General features: G+C 43.7%; 2 protein-coding genes across 5 annotated transcripts; one reads left to right on the top strand and one right to left on the bottom strand.

Annotated features, from left to right (window-relative positions):
* The first annotated feature begins 741 nt into the window (after positions 1-741).
* On the top strand, positions 742-15,715 carry ZNF200 (zinc finger protein 200). Of its 4 annotated transcripts, XM_002826048.5 has the most exons (6): positions 742-2,450; positions 2,596-3,407; positions 4,195-4,525; positions 5,108-5,196; positions 5,482-5,608; positions 13,418-15,715. In XM_002826048.5, the coding sequence occupies exons 3-6, from the start codon at positions 4,276-4,278 to the stop codon at positions 14,134-14,136; spliced, it is 1,185 nt and encodes a 394-aa protein (XP_002826094.1). In that variant the 5' UTR covers positions 742-2,450; positions 2,596-3,407; positions 4,195-4,275; the 3' UTR covers positions 14,137-15,715. The 4 variants fall into 4 exon arrangements, with proteins under 4 accessions (XP_002826094.1, XP_002826093.1, XP_002826092.1 ...); XM_002826047.4 differs by lacking the exon at positions 742-2,450 and having other exon boundaries at positions 2,506-2,931; XM_002826046.4 differs by lacking the exon at positions 742-2,450 and having other exon boundaries at positions 2,605-3,056.
* Positions 15,716-21,095: 5,380 nt separating this feature from the next.
* LOC100437078 (olfactory receptor 1F1) lies at positions 21,096-22,295 on the bottom strand. The gene has a single exon (XM_002826042.5). The coding sequence runs from the start codon at positions 22,267-22,269 to the stop codon at positions 21,823-21,825; it is 447 nt and encodes a 148-aa protein (XP_002826088.3). The 5' UTR covers positions 22,270-22,295; the 3' UTR covers positions 21,096-21,822.
* Between the last annotated feature and the right edge of the window lie 658 nt (positions 22,296-22,953).

Raw genomic sequence — 22,953 nt, 5'->3', positions numbered from 1 at the left:
AATTTGCTTTCAGAATACTGAATATTATTTTTGTAATTATTATTTTAAGTTTCATTTCTTTAATTGTATGTGACAATAGCCATCTTTTCATGTTAAAAGGCATTTATAGAGATAAATGTTGTGTTTACACCCTTAATTTATGGTATCGTTTCAAATCCATTTATGTCATTTATTTTACGGATTAGATTCTAAAAACAGGATTCCATCAAATTGTTTTAAAAAATCTTTTTCGTTTTTTTCCATCAAATTGTTTTAAAAAATCTTTATTGTTCTTTTTTTTCCATCAAATTGTTTTAAAAAATCTTTATCGTTCTTTTTTCTTTTTTTTCCGCCCCCACAAAATGGAGTCTTGCTCTGTCACCCAGGCTGGAGTGCAGTGGCACGATCTCAGCTCACTGCAACCTCCGCCTCCCAGGTTGAAACGATTCTCCTGTCTCAGCCTCCTGAGTAGCTGGGATTATAGGCATGCACTACCACGCCCGGCTAATTTTGTATTTTTTAGTAGAGACGGGGTTTCACTATGTTAGGCTGGTCTCGAACTCCTGACCTCAGATGATCTGCCCACCTCGGCCTCCAAAAGTGCTGGGATGAGCCACCATGCCCGGCCTCTTGTTCTATTTTATTTTTTAAGGTTTTATTATTTTTAGTTACCAAATTGACATGTGCTCATTAAATGGGGTGACATAATTAAAAAAAGTGTAATCTCCCCCTTTTCTCCATTTCCATTCCCTCCCTATGAGTAACCATTTTATTTTTATTTTATTTATTTTGAGTCACAGTCTTACTACTCTGTCGCCCAGGCTGGTGCGCCTGTCACTCAGGCTGGAGTGCAGTGGTGTGATCTTGGCTCACTGTAACCTCCACCTCCACCTCCTGGGTTCAAGCAATTCTTGTGCTTCAGCCTCCTCCCAAGTAGATGAGATTACAGGCACCCGCCACCACGCCCGGCTAATTTTTGTATTTTTAGTACGGATGGGGTTTCCCCATGTTGGCTAGGCTGGTCTTGAACTCCTAAACTCCAGTGATCAGCCCACCTCTGGCCTCCCAAAGTGCTGGGATTACAGGCATGAGCCACTGCGCCTGGCCATCCCATGAGTAACCATTTTAATAGTCTAATGTGTATCCCTCAACACAAACATACACAAGGTGTTTTGTTTGTTCCAAAAATATAATTATGCATAATATATGTAGCTCTGAAACTTTTTCATGTAATATTTTATGGCCATCCCTCCAGGTGTACATATAGTTCCAATCCATTCTTTTTCATAGCTGGGTAATTTCCAGAGTATGAATGCACCAATTTACTCCTTTCCTTACGTATGAACATGCATGTCATTTCTAGTTTTTGTCACTACAAAGAATTCTACAAGAAATTTGTAGACATCAGATTCACAGATGAGATTGTGAAGGTCAAAGGGTACATATGTGTACTTTTAATTTTAATATATATTACAAGATGACTTCACACACCACATTACCAGCGAAAGGAGTGCCTGTTTCTCCACCTTCATTGTTTGATAGGTGAAAAATATTGTTCCCTTTAAAAGTGATAATCTTGACTAGTAGTGTGGTTAAGCATCTTTTTAAATGTTAATGACCAATTAGTTTTCCTCCTCTGGGGAAGAGCTCCTCGTTGCCTTTGCTTTTTGTCAGTTGGCAGGGGTTCATTTCGTCTTAGGAATGTATAATCTTTTGTGTAGCTAATCTTTACAATTATCTTCCAGTCTATTTCTTGTTTGTTAACAGTCAAGAAAAAGTTCTTAAAAAATACAATCACACAGGTTTATATTTTACTTCAAGACATCTCAGTTATCTGTTTTGCCTCAAAGTTCAAACCATAATGCTTTGATTAACGAAGGCTTTTTAGTAAATTTTGATCTGAAAAGGCAGATATTCCTCATTTTTCTAGAATGTCTTGGTGCCACACAGTTTTCATACTCGTTTCTTTGTAACATATTTTAAGCCATCGTCAGCCATTAGTCAGGTATAATTAACTTTAAGAAGCATTCATTTATATTTTTACTTTTGTCAACTTTCTGGAGGCTGGTGTTACATCGAGAAATACGGCCATCCCTGCCCACAAGTTGTCCCAACCCTGATCAGTGCTTCACTGGGGAGAACGAACTGAGTATGGATACAACGCACAAACACAGAACTCTGTTCGGCCTCCGTAGGAAGCTGAAATTGAGAAAGGAAACCGAGACAGTACGAGAAGGGCAATTAAGATTTCGTTAAAAAGACGGCCGGTGCCGACGGCAGTGAAGTTAGCAAGCTGGAGTGGGCAATGTAGGTGCTCCAGCTCTAACCAATGGGAGTCACCGGAGCGGGGGCGGAGTCCCATGGCGGCCACACCCTGTCCGCCTCCGCAGTCCTTTTAGTAAAAGGCGGAAACTGCGGAGGCGTCTTGATCTGCCGGTCCGAGAGATAGCTCGCTTCCTTCAAGCCTCGGGGTGGGGGGGGGCGTAGCGGAGGCGCGGGCGCGGGGGCGGGGCGCGGGGGCGGGGCACGGGCGCGGGGGGGGGGGGCCTGCCCCGGCCTAACCGCCGGGCCTGACGGTCGTTCATTGGTTATTTGCATTCGAACTACATTTCCCAGCAGGCCCTGGGGTTAGCCTGGCCGCAGATGGAGAGGTGCCAGCCCGTCATGGACGACTAGAGCCAGCCTCCTGCCTTCAGTCTTCCAGGCAGAACCACAGAGAGGCTACAGCCGTCCTGGTCTCCCTCCGGCCCTGAGAGCTCCTCTGGCCTGTCTCAAGCCTTAACGTCTGAAGCGCAGACTGCCGGCTCCGAACGGGGAGACCAAGCTTCTGCACCGGAACAAGGCACCGGTTGTGACGTCACAGCCGCAGAACGCCCGACCTCCCAGAAGGCACCGCGTCCCTGCGGTTCTCCTCAACTGGCAGCGGCGCGAACGAATAGTCGCCGGCGACCTGTGAGGGCACTCGGAAGGGCGAGGGGAGGGCTCGGCCGCTCGCGCCTAGTTTTTCTATCTCTCCCGGAGCTTGAGTCTCTGAGCCGTCCCCAGCAAACGCTCAGGGGCTGCAGAGGCCCCGAGAGGTGAGGGGCTCCGTGAGGGCGGGAACCAGGCTGAGGCCGCCTCTGGGGAGCGGAGCGTGTCCGTTGCTGAGGGAGCAAGGCCGGGTAGGGAGCCTGGTGAGCGCCTCAGGCAGGGGCGCACGCTGAGCTTTATGGTAAAGGTGTTCCTTGACCAGCGGAAGAGGCCCCAGAGTGAGCCTGGCCCGGCGGGCCTTAGTGGGATGTCGCCTGCCGCTCTCAGCAGAGCTTTGACGGCGGAGAGGAGTCGGCAGGCGGTGTGTGGACACCTCCTCGGCCTTGCGTCTGCTCCCCGGGAGAGTCACCAACCGCCTCCCCCCCCAAAGGGCACCGGAGGGAGCTTCGGTTCGAGGGGTACAGTATGGCCAGATTCAGTGACCAACCTGCTTCTAGGCAGATGTCCTCGGTATTGACCCCAGATTTCCTGTTTTCTAGCCCATTGCTTTCTCCAAGCCTGATTTAACCTCTTCCTGGTGGGTTTTACACACCGTCTTTCTTTCTGTCTTTCTTTCTCCTTTTATTTTCTTTCTCTTCCCTGATTCCCTTCCTCCTTCTTTCCTTTCTCTTTTCCTTTCTTTTTTTAGAGTCAGGGTCTTGCTTTGTCGCTCAGACTGCAGTGCAGTGGCGCGATCACAGTTCACTGCAGCCTCGACCTCCTGGGCACAAGCAATCCTCCCACCTCCCCAGTAGCTGGGACCACAGGCTTGTGTCGCCACGCCCAGTTAATTTTTTTTTTTTTAATGGAGTCGGGGTCTTGCTGTGTTGCCCAGGCTGCTCTTGAACTCCTGGACTCAAGCGATCCACCCGCCAGGGCCTTCCAAAGTGCTGGGATTACAGGTGTGAGCCACCGGTGCCTGGCCACACTTTGTATTTCTCAGGAGGCTGGACCTTGGCCTTCTCCGCACCACCCTCCCTTCCCTTTGGACTTGAGGTTTGCACAGTCTCTGTTTTTCATTCTCAGGATCTTCCTTTCACATCTTCCTAAGCATATCCTGTCAAATACTGCATTTCAGTTATGATTTCCCTACCCCAGCTGTCGTTTTCTTTAGATCTCATGTAGCCTCACTACCCATGCCACATATTGGAGTGCAGTAATGCCCTGCCTGGTCTTTTGGGTAATCCCTGGTTTCTCTGTCTACAGCTTGGCTCTCTGGCAGATTTCCTCTAGTAAGAGGTGGCTCTGGAGGCCCCGCGAAACGAGTGTGGTGTGTGGTTGCAAGGCATGATGGCTGCAAAAGTGGTTCCTATGCCCCCAAAGCCAAAGCAGTCCTTTATACTGAGAGTTCCGCCAGACTCCAAGCTGGGCCAAGACCTACTTCGAGATGCCACTAATGGGCCCAAGACCATCCACCAGCTAGTGCTGGAGCACTTCCTCACCTTCTTGCCCAAGCCAAGCCTGGTCCAGCCCAGTCAGAAAGTCAAAGAGACCTTGGTTATTATGAAAGATGTGAGCTCAAGCCTTCAGAACAGAGGTGAGAAGCACATGCTTGTTTCACTAGAAGAGGAGGAGGAGGTACTGGAGTCTAAGATGGGCTTGTGTGTTAGTTATAAATTCAAGTTAGGATGGTGTATATTGGAAAAGGAGTCAATTCTAGTGTTGGAAGGAGGAAGTTCTTCTCAAGTGCTGGGTGTGAGTAAAGCCGCAGAATAAACAGTGTGCGTCTTTCTGGAGTGTCGGTTTTACCCAAACATTCTGAGAGAAATACCTTTTAGGGATAAATCAGATGAATTATTGAGTTAGGTTGATGTGGAATTTTAGAAATTTTGTGTTTTTTCTGGGCATCTTCACACTTTACGTTGCCCTAAGCTCTCCTTTTGTAATACTCTATGGGAAATTCTGAAAGGTGCTTGAAGTCATTCTTTTCATAACAGGGAGATGCCGTAGGTTTAAGACCCTAGAGTTTATGGCTTGAACTCTATAAGGGCTCACAGGAGCAGAAAAGGCCATGAGTTAACCTGTCAAAGGAATGAGGACAGCCTGGCCTCATGGTATGGGGAGTCTCTGTGTTAGAGTCACTGAGTTTTTCACTAACTACACCTTCCTCTTTCCCCAGTGCATCCTCGTCCCTTGGTGAAGCTTCTGCCCAAAGGAGTCCAAAAAGAACAAGAGACAGTGTCTCTGTATTTGAAAGCTAACCCTGAGGTGGGTTTGGTTTTCCCATTTACTGCCTGAATCCGTCACCTTCCGTGCTTGGCCAACCTGTGTGTAAAAACACATTCTTAGGAGTTGGCCTTCTTGGGTGTTTTTCTTCTGCTTTTTCCTTGAGCCCTTCTCAGCCTGGCCGTCCTGTCTTTGCTGCACCTCTGTGGGATTTATAGGTCCCTCTTGCCATCCCTTCCCTTGATCTTTGTGTGTCAGCTTTTCTTACCAGTAGGGCTGTCAGTGAACCTCAGTTACTGAGATGAAAGGGGCCTCTTGCTCTTTCAGGAGCTGGTGGTCTTTGAGGATTTAAATGTATTTCACTGCCAGGAAGAATGTGTGAGCTTGGATCCTACTCAACAACTCACCTCAGAGAAGGAAGATGACAGCAGTGTTGGGGAGATGATGTTACTGGGTAAGAAATCACAGCCTTTATGGGTTCAGGTTGTTTGCTTTGGGAAAAGCACGTCCTTCATCTCTTTAGCTTTGGGGGACGATTCATGCCTGGTAAGCCTAAGTGCACACACACATTTTATTTTACTTTTGTTTTATTCAGTGTGGCAGAGCCTTGCCACAGAACTCCAGCTGTGGGTGGGTGGCCATTTTTCCCTGTATCTTGTGGGCAGTGAGGGGAGAGGTAGGGAAAACCTGCAGACATAGAAACTGTGGACATAGAAACTGTTCTGGACCCATTTTCTGAACTCTGTTCTCAACAGGTATATTTGAATGTTTTCATTGAACACATGACTAACTCTTCTAATCCCCCTCCCCTTTTTGATGTTCAATAGATGTGAAGACTACTAGCCTAAGTGAAAATATATTCCACTATTGGTGAAAGTAATGTTTAACACTTAATGAGCGCTTATATGCTGTTACATGCTGGGCGCCAGTCCAAATGCTTTTCATGTGTTTATTGTCTCATGTACTTCTCAGAGTAATACTGAGTGGTATAGAAATTACTGCCACCTTACAGGTGACAGAACTGAGGCAGAGAGAGGTTACAAAATTTGCTAAAGTTCACACAGTTGTAAGCGGTGGAACACGGATTCGGACTCAGGGAATCTGACATCAGAATTTGCAGTAATGGCCCAGGGCTGTACTGCCTCCTAGACGCATTTCTCATAATTTTGTCAGTGAATTCCGTATATGGTTGGTGAATGGGGCATTCTTTATTTGTCCTCATTTCCCAGTAGTAGTTGACAAGTGTCCCCCAGTGCTGTGTATGAACTGATCAAGCAGCAGCCTCTCTATAATTTGCTTAGAGATGCTTTACCTTTTCTCTAGAAATGTTGCAACCCTAGAGGCAGAGGCCCGCACAAATGTCTTTACTGAGTGCCGGACACTTTTTACTTTGCCTTCGGGGCTTTTTGCTTCTGAGGGTGAAGTCTTACAGAGACTAGGTTTTAGAAGTTGCCTGGGGTGACAAAAATGCATTATGACTATCAAACTCTTAGCTGTAATTATACCATATGGTCAGAAGTATTGGTATGTAATGAGTGTAGTTAATTTCCCATAGGTTGCTCTATGTGATATCTTCTTTATTTTAGAGAAGAGTATAAAAAGATCAGATTTATTAACACCGAGTTTTTCCTGACTCTTGGGCAGAGCTGGCATTTATTTTGGGTGACCGGTTAGTGGATATATTGCCTCCAAGATCACTTCAACTATGCACTTTGGGGCCCCTAAGACCCAATCCTCACCCTCTATTCCCCTCTTCCTCCACCCGTACCCTGAAGCTGGTGGCTTAAGCTTAGTCATTTACCGGCATTTCATAAATGTACTTGTTTTTTCCTCAGGCAGGATTGGGTTCTGGAATTGTATTCATCAGGTTACAAAGATGCTGTATTCCTGCCTTTTGTAACCTTCCAATTTGGTTTGTAAGACAAGTCATTCATCAAATGATAAGCAGTGTGAAATTTTTGTAGGTATAATGAGCTATCGCAAGACTGAGGCAAGATTTGGACCCAGGGCAGAGTAGGGAAGAAGGTGGAATTGATTTTGGATGAGATTGAATCCATGATGGGAAATAAAATGAGATTATCCTCCAGATATTTGGAAATTGGGGATTGGAGTTCAGATGTGAGGACATAGGGATTGGGGAGCCATCAGTTTATAGGTGATGCTAATTGAAACAGTAACATTTAACCAATTTTTGCAAAGGAAAAACTATAACGGATTGAACATTGTGGTGGCAGGAATCAAAGGAGAGTCCTTGATAACCTAGGGAAACAGAATGTGTGTGTTGGCCAAGTGAACCACGTAAAAATAAGGAAAAACGTAGAACACTTAGATTATCAGTAAGATAATTCTTACTATAGCTACTGTGTGCTGTGATAGGAGAATACACCTTTTCAAGATTGAAGAAAATTGAGTAAATACTAGGCAACAAAGAAAGACTCAGATTCCAAGGAGTAGAAATAAAGTAGGATCTGTCACAATGCAGTACAACTAGAAATTAATAATAAAGATCAGTAAATTAAAGTTCTTTCCACCTGGAAAATTTAAAACTTTTAAGCAACTGTCTTAGTCCATTTTGTGCTGCTATAAAAGAATACCTGAGGCTGGGTAATTTATAAAGAAAAGAGGTTTATTTGGCTCACAGTTTTCTGTAGGCTGTACAAGAAGCATGGTGTCAGCATCTACTTCTGGTGAGGGCTTCAAGAAACTACTCATGGTGGAAGGAGAGCAGACTTCACATGGCAAGAGAGGAAGGAAGAGAGTAGGAAGGTACCAGGCTGTTTTAAACAGCCACATCGTTAGTGAACTAAGAGTGAGAAATCATTTATTATCTTGAGGTGGCATCAAGCCATTCATGAGGGATCTACTCGCATGATGCAAACACCTCCGACTAGGCCCCACCTCCATCACTGGGGATCAGATTTCTCTCTTTTTTTTTTTTTTTTTTGGAGATAGAGTTTCACTCTTGTTTGAATTTGCAAGTTTCCTTCTTTTTTTTTTTTTTTTTTTTTTTTTGAGATGGAGTCTCACTGTCGCCTAGGCTGGAGTACAATGGTGCAATCTTGGCTTACTGCAGGCTCCGCCCCCTGCGGTTCACGCCATTCTCCTGCCTCGGCCTCCCGAGTAGCTGGGACTACAGGCGCCTGCCACCTCGCCCGGCTGATTTTTTGTATTTTTAGTAGAGACGGGGTTTCACCATGTTAGCCAGGATGGTCTCGATCTCCTGACCTTGTGATCTGCCCGCCTTGGCCTCCCAACCTTCTTTTTCTATACTCTGGAAATTTTCCTAGCATTTGGATTATTTAATTTTTAAAAGTTTAGAAGAATTTTCTGTGGAACTGTCTGAGGCTGGTGCTTTTCTTGGGTAGGTGGCTAGTCTTTTTTGATAATTTCAATTTTCTCTATGGAAATTGGTTTATTTTTGCTTAAATCTTATTAGTTTTTTTAATTTTTAACTCATTACTTTCTAATTGGTATTTATTAATACCTTCATTCTTTTAAATTTATCCTATCATTTTTCTTACTTTGAATCAGAGGCTTTATTATTCTCATTTTTCTAAATTATACATGTTTTTACAGCCATGAACTCTCTTATGAGCATCACTTTAGGTTATACCATAGATGCTGATATACACTTGTCCTTGATATTCATGGGGGATTGGTTCCAGGACCCCCACTCAGATACCAAAATCCATGGATGCTCAAATTCATTATATAAAATGGTGTAGCATTTACATATACTCCACACATATCCTACCATATATCATATTTCTAGATTAATTATAATACCTAATACAAAGTAAATGCTACATAAATAGTTGTTATACTAAATTGTTTAGGGAATGACAAAAAAACTGAATATGTACAGACAAAACCATCCTTTTTTTTTTTCTCTCAAATATTTTCAATCCTTGGTTGGTTGAATCCTCAGATGCAGAACCCATAAATATGAAGGTCTGTATAATGTTTTCTAGAAAAAATACGCAATTTTAATTTGTCTTTACCCCTCTGACGCAAGGTTGCTGATATAGTTTGGATATTTGTCCCCTCCAAATCTCGTGTTGAAATCCAGTCCCCATGCTGGGCACAGTGGTTCACGCCTGTAATCCCAGCACTTTGGGAGGCAAAGGCAGGTGATACCTGAGGTCAGGAGTTCGAGACCAGCCTGTCCAACATAGCAGAACCCCATCTCTACTAAAAAAAAAAATATACAAAAGTTAGCCGGGTGTGGTGGCGCGTGCTTGTAATCCCAGTTAACTCTGGAGGCTGAGGTAGGAGAATCACTTGAACTCGGGAGGCAGAGGTTGCAGTGAGCTGAGATCGTATCATTGTACTCCAGCCTGGGGGACAGAGCAAGACTCCATCTCAAAAAAAAAAAATTAAAAAATTAGAAATAATACAAATCTATTAATATTTCTTACATATAAAGGAGAAAAATCCTTTGTTTACTTGTATAGTTACTGAAAAGATACTTGACAAAATGGAAGCCTCTCCTTTATAAGAACATTTAACAAAATAGTAGTTAACAGATACTTCCTTAGTAGGTAGAACAGAGTAATCAGAAAACTTAAAAATAAGAACATTTATTTGTCTTAGCTACGCTCATGGGAAAAAATGAGACCATTCACTAAGGTAGTGGGAAATAAAGTGAATAAACAGAAATCATTGGCTTTCACATATATACACGGGGTCATTTAGAAGATACAGTGGAAGGCCCTATTAGAATAGAAACATGAAAGTTTAAATACTTAGGAATAAACTCAAGAAATGTGCAAATTTATGAGGAAACTTTAAAACAAGGCTAAAGGACAAGAGTAGATTTCAATGAATGCAAAAAAAAAATACTATGTTTTTGGTTAGGGAGACAATATCATAAAAAGGTCATTTCTCCTCTTGTTGATTTATGAATTTGATGTCATGTTTTTTTTTTCAACAATACCAATAGCATTTTTCCCTTGGAACAAGACAGTGTGATCTCAGAAAGTCCCGAAATAGCCTCAAATACACATGGGAGTTTAGTGTGTGATAAAGTTGGTGTATTAGTCCATTTCCACACTGCTATAAAGAATTGTCCAAGACTTGGTAATTTATAAAGGAAACAGGTTTAATTGACTCACAGTTCAGCTTGGCTGGGGAGGCCTCCAGAAACTTAAAATCATGGCAAAGGCAAGGAGAAGCAAGGCACCTTCTTCACAAGGCAGCAGGAGGGAGAAGTACGAGTAAAGGGGGAAGAGCCCCTTATAAAACCATCAGATCTCATGAGAACTCACTATCATGAGAATAGCATGGGGGAAGGCCCCCAACCCATGACTCAGTTACCTTCATCCGATGTCTCCTTGACATGTGGGGATTACAATTTAAGATGAGATTTGGGTGAGGACACAAAGCCTAACCATAAAGGGGGACTTTCTGATAAAAGGTGTTAGGACAACTGATAGCCATTTGATAAATTAGTACCTTACTTTACATACCAAGAAAATGTCCACATGGATCAAAGATTTTAAATGTTTAAAACAAATATAAAAAGCACATTTAGAAAATATGAGTGATTCCTTTATAACCTGGGATAGGAAGTTTTTGTAATTAAGACTCAAAAGCCCAGAAGCCTTGAAAGAAAAGATTGATAGATTCAAATACATACAAAAGGCTGGGCATGGTGGCTCACGCTTGTAATCCCAGCACTTTGGGAGGCCGAGGCAGGTGGATCATCTGAGGTCGGGAGTTTTGAGACCAGCCTGGCCAACATGGCAAAACCCCGTCTCTACTAAAAATACAAAAATTAGCTGGGTGTGGTGGGGCATGCCTATAATCCCAGCTACTCGGGAGGCTGAGGAATGAGAATCACTTGAACCTGGGAGGTGGAGGTTGCAGTGAGCCGAGATTGCGCCACTGCACTCCAGCCTGCGTGACAGGAGCAAAAAGAAGTGCAAATTAAACCTCTAGTGAATTAACATTTTTTGTATTTCATATTTATAGAAATAAAAACACATTGATGATGAGGTTGTTGAGAAACAGGTATATTGCTGGTGGGCATGTAAAATGGTACAGTCTCTGTATAAGAGTAAATGCATCTGTAACTACCCATCTTATCCTTTGTTCCAGCAGTTCAATTCTGGGAATTTGACCTACAGATATAGGAACAGAACACATTCGAAATGATGTACAAACAAGATTATTCACTGTGATATTGTTTGTAAAAACACAAGGTTGGAAGCAGTCCAAGTGTAGTTAAAGAGGAAGAGTTCAGTTAAAAATTATTTAGACAAGAAATCATTGACAGAGATATACATTTATAAAAGCCTTAACCCAGTAGATTATTTTGCATAATCAAAATCTAAAGTAAAACTACAATGAGAAACCATTTTATACCTATTAAATATTTTAAAATTTAATGCTAACAAGATTAGGTAAAGTTAATATTCACATGAAATTAGTAGAGCTGCTTTTGAAAGCAGAATGGTAGTTCATGTCAAGAGCTATGGTAAAAATTGGCATTTCATTATCCTAAGGGAGTGATTAAAAAGAATAATTAGGCCGGGCGCAGTGGCTCATGCCTGTAATCCCAGCACTTTGGGAGGCCGAGGCGGACAGATGACGAGGTCAGGAGATCATCGAGACCATCCTGGCTAACACGATGAAACCCTGTCTCTACTATAAATACAAAAAATTAGCCAGGCATGGTGGTGGGTATCTGTAGTCTCAGCTACTGGGAAGGCTCAGGCAGGAGAATGGAGTGAACCCAGGAGGCAGAGCTTGCAGTGAACCGAGATGGTGCCATTGCACTCCAACCTGGGCGACAGAGTGAGACTCCGTCTCAAAAAAAAAAAAAAAAAAGGAAAAGAATAATTAAGGCTGGGTGTGGGGGCTTACACCTGTAATCCCCAGCACTTTGGGAAGATTGCTTGAGTACACGAGTGCAAAACCAGCCTGGGCAACATAGCAAGACCCTATCTCTGCCAAAAAAAAAAGTGAAATAAAAAAAAAATCTACTGGTGTGAAACTGCTAAATCCAGCAGAGATTCCTACTCCAGCTTCAGGATCAGCCCCATGTCTTGGTGGTTGATTTGAACCCTTGACTCTCAGGCCTGAGTTGAGGGGTCCCTTGTCACACAAGTATATCCACAGCATGCTTGTTTTTCACTGTTACCTAGTCTTTATAATCTGCTTATACTGACTTTTTTCTGAAGTATAATAGAAATATAGAAAAAGCCTACCAATCATAAATATATAGCTCAAGTTTTCACAAAATGTACACACTAATCACCACCCAAAATGGACTTTTCTTAGCATCCCAAAAATCCCTTTTGTGCCCTGTACCCAGTCACTACTTCCTTACCTACACAAAGAGAAACACTACTGACTTCTAATCCCAAAGCTTCATTAGTTGTAGTAATCTCTTTAATTGCCGAATAATAAACTTTTTTTTGTTTTGAGACAGTTTCACTCTTGTTGCCCAGGCTGGAGTGCAATGGCGCGATCTCGGCTCACCGCAACCTCTGCCTCCCGGGTTCAAGCGATTCTCCTGTCTCGGCCTCCCTAGCAGCTGGGATTACAAGCATGTGCCACCATGCCCAGCTAATTTTGTATTTTTAGTAGAGACAGGGTTTCTCCATGATGGTCAGGCTGGTCTTGAACTCCCAGCCTTGGGTGATCTGCTTGCCTTGACCTCCCAAAGTGCTGGGATTACAGATGTGAGCCACCACGCCTGGCCAATAATAAACTTTTGTATGAATATGCTGTGCCCTCTTTAATTTTGGTTACTGGAATTGTTTCAATTTTCTCATTGTAAGACATTATGATATTATTTAGTGCTATAATAGTGTGATAATATTTAATATAGTGAAAACCTACAAGCGGTTCATCTTACTATTCAGTTACCAGACTGCTTCAAGATGATGAGTGTGATTCCCTGTATAGATTTATAGTCTTCATCCCAAGTCCTTAGCTGAGTGCTCTACAGAGTATAAGATGAATATGAACTTGTTGAGTAATTAACACCTATGAAGAGAACAAACATATGAAGTCTTTCAGTGAAATCCCACTCATTTTATTTCTTTGAAGTGTGCTTGCATTGTGGTAGATGGAAAGATTTATCAGTTATGTATCCCACCCTCAATAAGTATGGAAAAGGAGTGCGACGGCAGTATCCGCCACTCCTCAGATTGACTTTCAAGGTGGCTGTGGCATAAGAAACCTGACTTGTTTTTTCCTGCCTGGTGTTGTCATATCTCTCAGAAGTTGTTAAATTCTCTCTTTGTTTCAACAGTCAATGGCAGTAATCCTGAAGGTGAAGATCCTGAGAGGGAACCTGTAGAAAATGAAGATTATAGAGAAAAGTCTTCAGATAATGATGAAATGGATTCTTCCTTGGTCTCTCAGCAGCCTCCCGATAACCAGGAAAAGGAACGACTAAATACATCCATTCCACAAAAAAGGAAAATGAGAAATCTGTTAGTTACCATTGAGAATGATACTCCTCTAGAGGAACTCTCAAAATATGTAGACATCAGTATTATTGCACTTACTCGAAATCGGAGGACAAGGAGATGGTACACTTGTCCACTGTGTGGGAAACAGTTTAATGAAAGTTCTTACCTCATTTCCCACCAGAGGACCCACACTGGAGAAAAACCCTATGACTGTAGTCACTGTGGGAAAAGCTTCAATCATAAAACAAACCTCAATAAACATGAGCGAATTCATACAGGAGAGAAACCTTATTCCTGCTCTCAGTGTGGAAAAAACTTTCGTCAGAATTCTCATCGGAGTCGTCATGAAGGAATCCATATAAGGGAGAAGATATTTAAGTGTCCAGAATGTGGGAAAACCTTCCCAAAGAATGAGGAGTTTGTGCTTCATCTGCAGAGTCATGAGGCTGAGAGACCATATGGTTGCAAAAAATGTGGGAGAAGATTTGGTCGGCTGTCAAACTGTACCCGGCATGAGAAAACCCACTCAGCCTGTAAGACCCGAAAGCAGAAGTAATACTGGGAACCCTTTCTGGGTCTGATGGTGCTGCCTCAACCGGAGAGCTTTCATAAGTAGTTCTGAATTCCCAAGCTGCCTAAAAAGATATAAATGTGTAAAAACCTCATTATTGCCAAAATTGGATAAATGTCCATCTTAGCTAAAACCTCAAATTGCTAGAAAATTCACAGGGAAGAAAACATTTCAAGGGCTATACCTCAGCATCTAGGCTTTTTGGACTAAGGAGCTTTCCTTTTTGAAGTTATATGATAATGTACAGGTCACAGATCCCCTTTCCCAACACTTTGAAGATGAATCTGGAGTCTGCTTACTTGCAAGGCAAAGAGTGACTTGTGTCTATTGAAAGTATATCCATTTTCCCCCAACATGGAGATTCATACTTGAGAAATAGTGCAAAGATGCTTATCTGGAACTGTGTTCCGGTGAAAGAACCAAACTACTGGCTTGTTAGCCAACAGCTTCTGATAGCAATTCATATAACCCTCTAAGAATACCTGTTTAAGTCTTGAGTGTTGAAAGGAATTGTTTACTTTGGAATATAGAAAAACAATTGAATGTCAGACTCTCATTTGTATGTGATCTAAATTTGCAATCAATTTCAATAATATTTGCAATTTGCGATAAAACTGACTTTTACAGATTCCTTTTCACAACATAATTTAAGTGTCTACTGTTCTTACTGTATTTTGTTCAGCTGTGGATCTCTCCAGCAGCCGTCTCATGCCTCTCCCTTGCTAAAAGAAGTTTGGATTACTCAGGCAGGGCCATCCAGCCCCACCACTAGAAAAGCTCTTCAGAATCTTGTCCCCTCTGTTGAGCCCAGATCTCATGTGCTAGGAAGGAAACCCCAAGACCCAGAGAGGAAGGGTCAACCTGGAGGCAGGAAAAAGTTGGCTTGGATCCATGTCTCATCAATAACCTTACCATATGCTTAGGTCCCCTCTGCCGTCATCAGACCTTTGGCAATGGGGTGGTCACTACCTCACAAGGCAAAGTATTGTATAATTAGAAATTATGTCTCTAGTGGTTAGCTCACATTGCCCCTCAAGAGACAGGTTTCCAGGTGTCTTCATTGTAGTGGGTATTCATTGTCTTCAGCCTCTTGATATCCCTATCTTCCTGTCTTCTGCCTAGAAGCAAGGCCAGCGGTGCCTTTACGAGACTGATCCTGTGGTGCGATTTAGGGATTCTTGATCAGTTTTGCTTGCTTTAGGTTTCCAAAAGTTATACATTGGTGTTTTGATTGGAATAAAGAAATCCTATACGCTATTTGGGAAAAATTATAGTGTATGTTTCCCATCTGGAAACATGCCTTTCTATTTATTAGAGTATTATATTCCTGTGAAAATTTTTCTAATTATCTTCGCTTGTTTTACACAATTTTGTTATTGTTGTTTTTTCCATTATATTTTTATAGTTGATTATTGCTTTTACATGGGAAAGTTATTTTTAATTATATATTTGTATAATTAGTCACCTCACTGAATATTGTTAATTTTCAATAGTTTCTTGGTTTAGTTCTGTTACAACTTTTGGTAAAATGACACCATCTACAAAGAATGGTTTTGTTTCTTGCCTTCTGCCTATTGGTCTTTTTTGTTTTGTTTGTTATTAACATGTAATTCTGAGGTTTCTTGTTTTGGCACAAAGCATTCTGAAAGAAGGACATTCTATGATACAGTTCAGTCCTGAATCATAATTTAAAAACAACAAATCCTCCACAACAGAGAAAGGCCACAGAAAAACTGTCTTTACCAACATTGTATTTCAGGCCAACAGGAGGTACCCTGTAAAGCCAGCAAAGCCAACAAAACTGGCTGCCCACAACGTTATTCGCTTATTTGAAAGTCTGGCCAGTGCACTAGGACTGGGATCCTGAACTGTGTTTCTGGAGTCGGCAGGCTGTTACCATGTGCAGGGGACCTGCCTGTACACCCAGAAAAGTAGCTGCCAGGCAGTGAGTGGTGAGAGAGTCTCCACTCACTCACTCTTTGGTACTGCTGCCCAGAGTCGGGTATTTTATCAGTCCTCATGCAGCCATGGCACAGTACCCGAGACAGTTAATTTTTTCTTTGAGACTGGCTCTGTTGCTAAGGCTGGAGTGGGGTGATCTTGGCTCGCTGCAGCCTCCCACCTGCTAGGCTCAAGCGATCTTCCTGCCTCAACCTCTTGAGTAGCTTTTTCTTTAAGTGTGGGTGGGTGAAGCCACCACAACCCACACCATCTCATGTGCAGGGGACCTGCCCCATGCATCCAGAAAAGTAGCTGCCAGGAAGTGAGTGGTGAGAGTCTCCACTCACTCACTCTTTGGCACCCCTGCCCAGAGTCAGGTGTTACATCAGTTCTCATGAAGCCATGGCACGGTACCTGAGACACTTTTTTCTTTAGTTGAGACTGGCTCTGTTGCTAAGGCTGGAGTGGGGCGATCTTGGCTCACAGCAACCTCCGCCTCCTAGGCTCAAGCAATCCTCCTGCCTCAGCCTCCTGCGTAGCTTTCTGTTCTTTTCAGTGTAGGTGAGTGAAGCCACCACAACCCACACTATCTCCTGGACTGGGGAGGTGCCAACGGTCAGGGTTGCCGTCAATCCGCACCCAATGTCCCAGAGGGCAGGACATGGGCTGCAGGGTTTCCTTCCGCAACTAGTGAGGCCGGTTGGGACTGAGAGGAGCGCTCCGACCAGGACCAGGGGCCGCACCCAAACGCGAGAGCCCCTGGGAAGTTATTGGATGAGTAAGTTCTCTTACCTGAGGAGCCTGATCACCAGTTAAATTGAAAAAGTAAACAACAGTGAACAGTTTCGCAATATAGCGGTAGAGCGAGAGTTGGAAAATGTAAGAGACCAAAGATCCAACTCTGGTAGTAACTACACAAAATAGGCCAGGCGCAGTGGCTCACGCCTGTAATCCCAGCACTTTGGGAGGCCAAGGCAGGCGGATCACCTGAGGTCAGGAGTTCAAGACCAGCCTAGCCAATATGGTGAAACCCCATCTCTACTAATAATACAAAAAGTAGCCAGATGCGGTGGCAGGCATCTGTAGTCCCAGCTACTCAGGAGGCTGAGGAAGGAGGATTGCTTGAATCCGGGAAGCGGAGTTGCAGTGAGCCGAGACTGTGCCACTGCACTCTAGCCTGGGCTATAGAGTGAGATACCGTCTCAAAAAACAATTACTTTTAAAATCTAAAAAACAATATCAAGACGGCATGGTGGCATGTGCGTGTAGTCCCAGCTACTCTGGAAGCTGAGGTGGGAGGATTCCTTGAATCCAGGAGTTGGAGACCAGCCTGGGCAACTTACTGAGACCACATTTTTTTTTTTTTTTTTTTTTTTTTTTTTTTTTTTTTTTTAAGAAACAGGGTCTTACTCTGTTGCACAGACTGGAGTACAGAGCTGTGATCATAGCTCACTACAGCCCTGAACTCGTAGACTCAAGAGATCCTTCTGCCTAATTCTCCCAAGTATCTGGGACTACAGGGACATGCCACCTCACCCACCTAATTTTTTTATTTTTATTTTTCTAGAAACGAGGTCTTGCTATGTTGTCCATGATGGCCTCAAACTCCTGGGCCCAAGTGATCCTCCTGCCTTGGCCTTCCAAAGCGCTGGGCTCATGCCTTTAAAAAAAAAAAAAAAAAATCAGAGTAAATGGGAGGTTGACTCCAGCATGACAGTGGGAGAGCGCCTGTAGTCCCAGCTACTTGGGAGGCTGAGGCAGGAGAATCTCTTGAACCCGCAGTGAGGGGAGATCCAGCCTGGGTGACAGAGCAAGACTCCATCTCAAGAAAAAAAAAAAAAAAAGACAAGTGAATATAACTTCAAAGAAATGTGGACATCATTAAGTGCACCAAATACACACAATGGGAGTACCAGAAGGAGAAGAGAGAAAGGAGAGGAAAAAATTTTGGAAAAATAATGGCTAAACATTTCCCAAATTTATTTATTTATTTATTTATTTTATTTTTTGAGACGGAGTCTCACTCTGTCGTTCAGGCTGGCGAGATCTCGGCTCACTGCAAGCTCCGCCTCCCGGGTTCACGCCATTCTCCTGCTTCAGCCTCCCGAGTAGCTGGGACTACAGGCGCCCGCCATCCCGCCCGGCTAATTTTTTTGTATTTTTAGTAGAGACGGGGTTTCACCGTGTTAGCCAGGATGGTCTCGATCTCCTGACCTCGTGATCCACCCGCCTCGGCCTCCCAAAGTGCTGGGATTACAGGCTTGAGCCACCGACACCGGCCCCAAATTTATTAAAAGATAATAACCTATACAAACAGGAAGCTTAGTAAACTTCAAGTAAGATAAACACAAAGAGACCCACAAACAGATGCATCATAGTAAAAATGCTGAATGTTGGCCAGGCATGGTGGCTCACGCCTGTAATCCCAGCACTTTGGGAGGCCGAGGCGGGCGGATCACAAAGTCAGGAAATCTAGACCATCCTAGCTAACACAGTGAAACCCCGTCTCAGTCATACAAAAAAAAAAAAAAAAAATAGCCGGGCGTGGTGGCCGGCGCCTGCAGTCCCAGCTACTTGAGAGCCTGAGGCAGGAGACTAGCGTGAACCCAGGAGGCGGAGCTTGCAGTGAGCCGAGATCGCAAGACTGCACTCTAGCCTGGGCGACAGAGCGAGACTCCGTCTCAAAAAAAAAAAAAAAGAAAGAAAGAAATGCTGAATGTCAAAGACAAGGAAAAAATAACCAGTTTCATAATTGGTCAGTTTTGTTATTTTCTGCAATCACTTTCTTTTTTTGTTTGAGACAGAGTCTCGGTCTGTCACCCAGGCTGGAGTGCAGTGGCGTGATCTCGGCTCACTGCAACCTCTGCCTCCCAGGGTCAAGCAATTCTCCTGCCTCAGCCTCCCTAGTAGCTGGGATTATAGGCACCACGCCACCACACCCAGCTAATTTTTGTATTTTTAGTAGAGACGGGGTTTTACCATATTGGCCAGGCTGGTCTCAAACTCCTGACCTCAGGTAATCCACCCACCTCAGCCTCCTAAAGTGCTGGGATTACAGGCATGAGCCACTGCGCCTGGCCTACAAGTAAAATTCAAATCACGCTCTTAAATAGTAAATTTCCTTTATGTTTTAATTTAGAAATAGAATTATTAGTAAGAGTCTTTTGCTAGAGAACTTGATGGAGACATATAAAGTATTAAGATAAAATTGTGGAGACTATGTAGTGATTTGGAAAAGCTTTATTATAAAATGAAAGGTGAAAAACCAGGATATAAATCAGTATCTAAATAAAAATATATGTGTGCATTGACACAGAACAGAGTGTAAAAAAATAGATGTAGTTGATTGATATGGCTGGATATTTGGGACTGTGGAAGATATTTTTCTTGTTTAACTTACCCATATTCCTGCTGTAATGTGTGATATATAAAGCTTAGATAAGAAAATAAAAATAGCTTAAATGAGTGGCAGAATTAGGGCTTTCTGAAATGCTAAATAAATCCTCCCTTCAGCCAGGCACAGTGGCTCACGCCTGTAATCCCAGCACTTTGGGAGGCCGAGGCTGGCAGATCTCGAGGTCAGGAAATCGAGACCATCCTGGCTAACACAGTGAAAACCCATCTTTACTAAAAATAACAAAAATTAGCCAGGCGTGGTGACACGCACCTGTAATCCCAGCTACTCAGGAGGCTGAATCAGGAGAATCACTACAACCTGGGAGGCAGAGGTTGCGGTGAGCCGAGATCTCGCCACTGCACTCCAGCCTGAGCAACAGAACGAGACTCCGTCTCAAATAAAATAAAATAAAATGAATCCTCCCCTTCCTGCCCCAACAAATGTCTGATCTTTCCATCGGATGTGTTCATGTCAAGGTCTCTGTTGTGAGAAAGAGTAAACAACCCTGATAGGAGTTGGCCTGGCCCTCACAGCAAGGTTTTTGTGTTCAACATAGAGAATTTCACAGAACATCAGTATCAGATAAGGCCACACTCTGACTGTGCTAGAGAAAAACAAAGCAAGACCATTCTGTAATGATGTCTCAACACAAAAACATGAACATTGTCATAGCCACAAAAATAACCAAACATCACCCTGTGATGGTGATATGAGTGACTGCTGTTTCTTTGGCAATCACAGCTTTGGCCTCTTCTTTCCTTCTAGATAAAATGTATTAAGACACTCTTTCATGGCCGGGCGCAGTGGCTCACGCCTGTAATCCCAGCACTTTGGGAGGCGGGCGAATCACGAGGTCAGGAGATCGAGACCATCCTGGCTAACATGGTGAAACCCCGTCTCTACTAAAAAAAATACAAAAAAATTAGCCAGGCGTGGTGACGGGCGCCTGTAGTCCCAGATACTCAGGAGGCTGAGGCAGGAGAATGGCGTGAACCCAGGAGGCGGAGCTTGCAGTGAGCGGAGATTGAGCTACTGCACTCCAGCCTGGGCAACTGAGTGAGACTCTGTCTCAAAAAAAAAAAGAAAAGATACTCAGTCAGAATTATCTCTATTCTGTAATGGCATCTACTCCAGAGCACAGACTCATTCCTGACTCCTCACCAACATTACACAAGCAGAAGTCCTTTTTAGGACTCTTCTATTGAGACACCTCACTATTCCCGATGCTGTGTATTCTCCCTTGTTATATAATTAGTAAATCCAACTTATTCAACTACAGGTGTGTTCCTTCTAGGTTTTGGCAGGAGGGCATTGACAATTGGAATTGTCAGGTCATTTAAAGGATCTCTCTTTCCATCTTTAACCTAAAGAGTCTATATGAAGGGTTTCATTCTCCCAAAATAGATACCAAATGTTTCTATTATGAAAACAAATGCTGGCCAGGCGTGGTGGCTCACATCTGTAATCCCAGCACTTTGAGAGGCCAAGGCAGGTGGATCATTTGAGGTCAGGAGTTCGAGACCAGCCTGACCAACATGGTGAAACCCCGTCTCTACTAAAAATACAAAAAAAAAAAAAAAAAAAAAAAAAACTGTGGTGGCACACATCTGTAATCTCATCTACTAAGGAGGCTGAGGCAGGAGAATATCTTGAACCCAAAGAGGCAGAGGTTATAGTGAGCCGAAATCGCACGACTGCACTCCAGCCTGGGTGACAGAGAGAGACTCCGTCTCAAAACAAACAAACAAACAAACAATGCTAAGTTTCACACAGTAGAAAAAATAAACAGGATTATCTCAGAAATTAGCTCCTTCTAGGAATTTCTTAAGCCTATAACATTATTGAACAAAAAAAAATTTCACAGCAACCACTTTTACAAGAACCCCTTTTATGTCCTTGTTCCTCAGGCTGTAGATAAAAGGATTCTTCATGGGAGTCACCTCTGTGAACATCACAGCAGCTGCTGTATCTCTCTGAGCTGAGTGGGAGGATGAAGGGCTGAAATACAGAGACATGATGGTGCCGTAGAAGAGGAGAGGCACAGCCAGGTGGGAGCCACAGGTGGAGAAGGCTTTCCATCTTCCCTTTGTGGATGGGACCCTCAGGACAGCGCAGGTGATGTGCATATAGGAAGCCAGGATGCGAAGAAATGAGGTGATCATGACTAGGGCAGCCTCAGTAAGAATCATCACTTCACTGAGGTGTGTGTCTGAACAGGAGAGTTTCAGGAGGGGAGTCACATCGCAGAAGACGTGGGGGATGGTGTTGTCTGCACAGAATGAGAGTCGAGCCACCAGCAGGGTGTGCAGCAGAGCATTCAAGTCGGTAACCACTCATGATCCAGTGACCAGCAGGGCACAGAGCTGATGGGTCATCTTTGCTGTGTAATGTAAGGGGTGGCACACAGCGACAAAGCGGTCATAGGCCATCACAGCCAGGAGGTAATTGTCCATGTCAGCAAACACACAGAGAAAACACATCTGCGTGAGACAGCCAGAGAAGGAGATGGTTTGAGTCCCGAGTATGTGATTGGCCAGCATCTTGGGGACGGTGGTGGAGAAGAAGCAGACGTCCACAAAGGACAGGTTGCTGAGGAAGAAGTACATGGGGGTGTGCAGGTGGGAGTCTGTGCTGACGGCCAGGATGATGAGCAGGTTCCCCAGGACGGTGGCCAGGTACATGCTCAGGAAGAGCACAAAGAGGAGATGCTGCTGCTGGGGCTGCCTGGAGAGTCCCAGGAGGAGGAACTCGGAGATGCTCGCCTGGTTTGTCCTGCTCATGGGCCTGATCCCAGATGCAGATAAGACAGAGATCAGCATTATAGAAGCTGAGGCTCTAGATGCAACAAATCAAGCTTCAACCATGGCCATGTTAACAAACCTGTATTAGGGTCGCTCGGTCAGGATCCACCCCTCGTCCCTATACCCCCAACTTCCGATGTCCAGTCCTGGATGATGTGGGTCCTTCTATACTAATTCTTTCAATTTTATAAAATATAACATAAAAACAACATGCAGACACATACACAGCCCTCCTGTGCTATTATGTAGGTCTCTTTTAATATTTCCAGGCTTTCTCCCACCCCCTAGTCACTCACAGAGGCAAAACAGCTGATTATTACTATGTCTATGTCAAGCTCCAGCTGATGGATTCAGGACTCTTATTATTTCTCCCTGGATGTCGCATATTTAGAAAAGGAGCTTTCTCAGCTCCACTCATTAGTCATATGTATATACATCTCTGCTGTTATAATTTTACCTTGAAGGAACTTAGTTAATGCTCCTAATTATTCTAAGGATGGCAAAGTCTTAGAAATACAGGCAAGTCCTGAGCAAGTGAAGAGCAGATGTTCATGGCCTTATCCCTCTGTGCAGGATGAATGTTTAGGAGAATCACAGACAGGTATTTACAGTAGCTTCCATGGCCATTGGGACTAGATTCCCTGAGAGTCTCATCAGAGACAA

Source organism: Pongo abelii, chromosome 18 (assembly GCF_028885655.2).
Source record: "Pongo abelii isolate AG06213 chromosome 18, NHGRI_mPonAbe1-v2.0_pri, whole genome shotgun sequence".
Lineage (NCBI taxonomy): Eukaryota > Metazoa > Chordata > Mammalia > Primates > Hominidae > Pongo > Pongo abelii.
The sequence above is the reverse complement of the archived record's forward strand: the minus strand, read 5'-3'. Positions and strand labels throughout refer to the sequence as shown.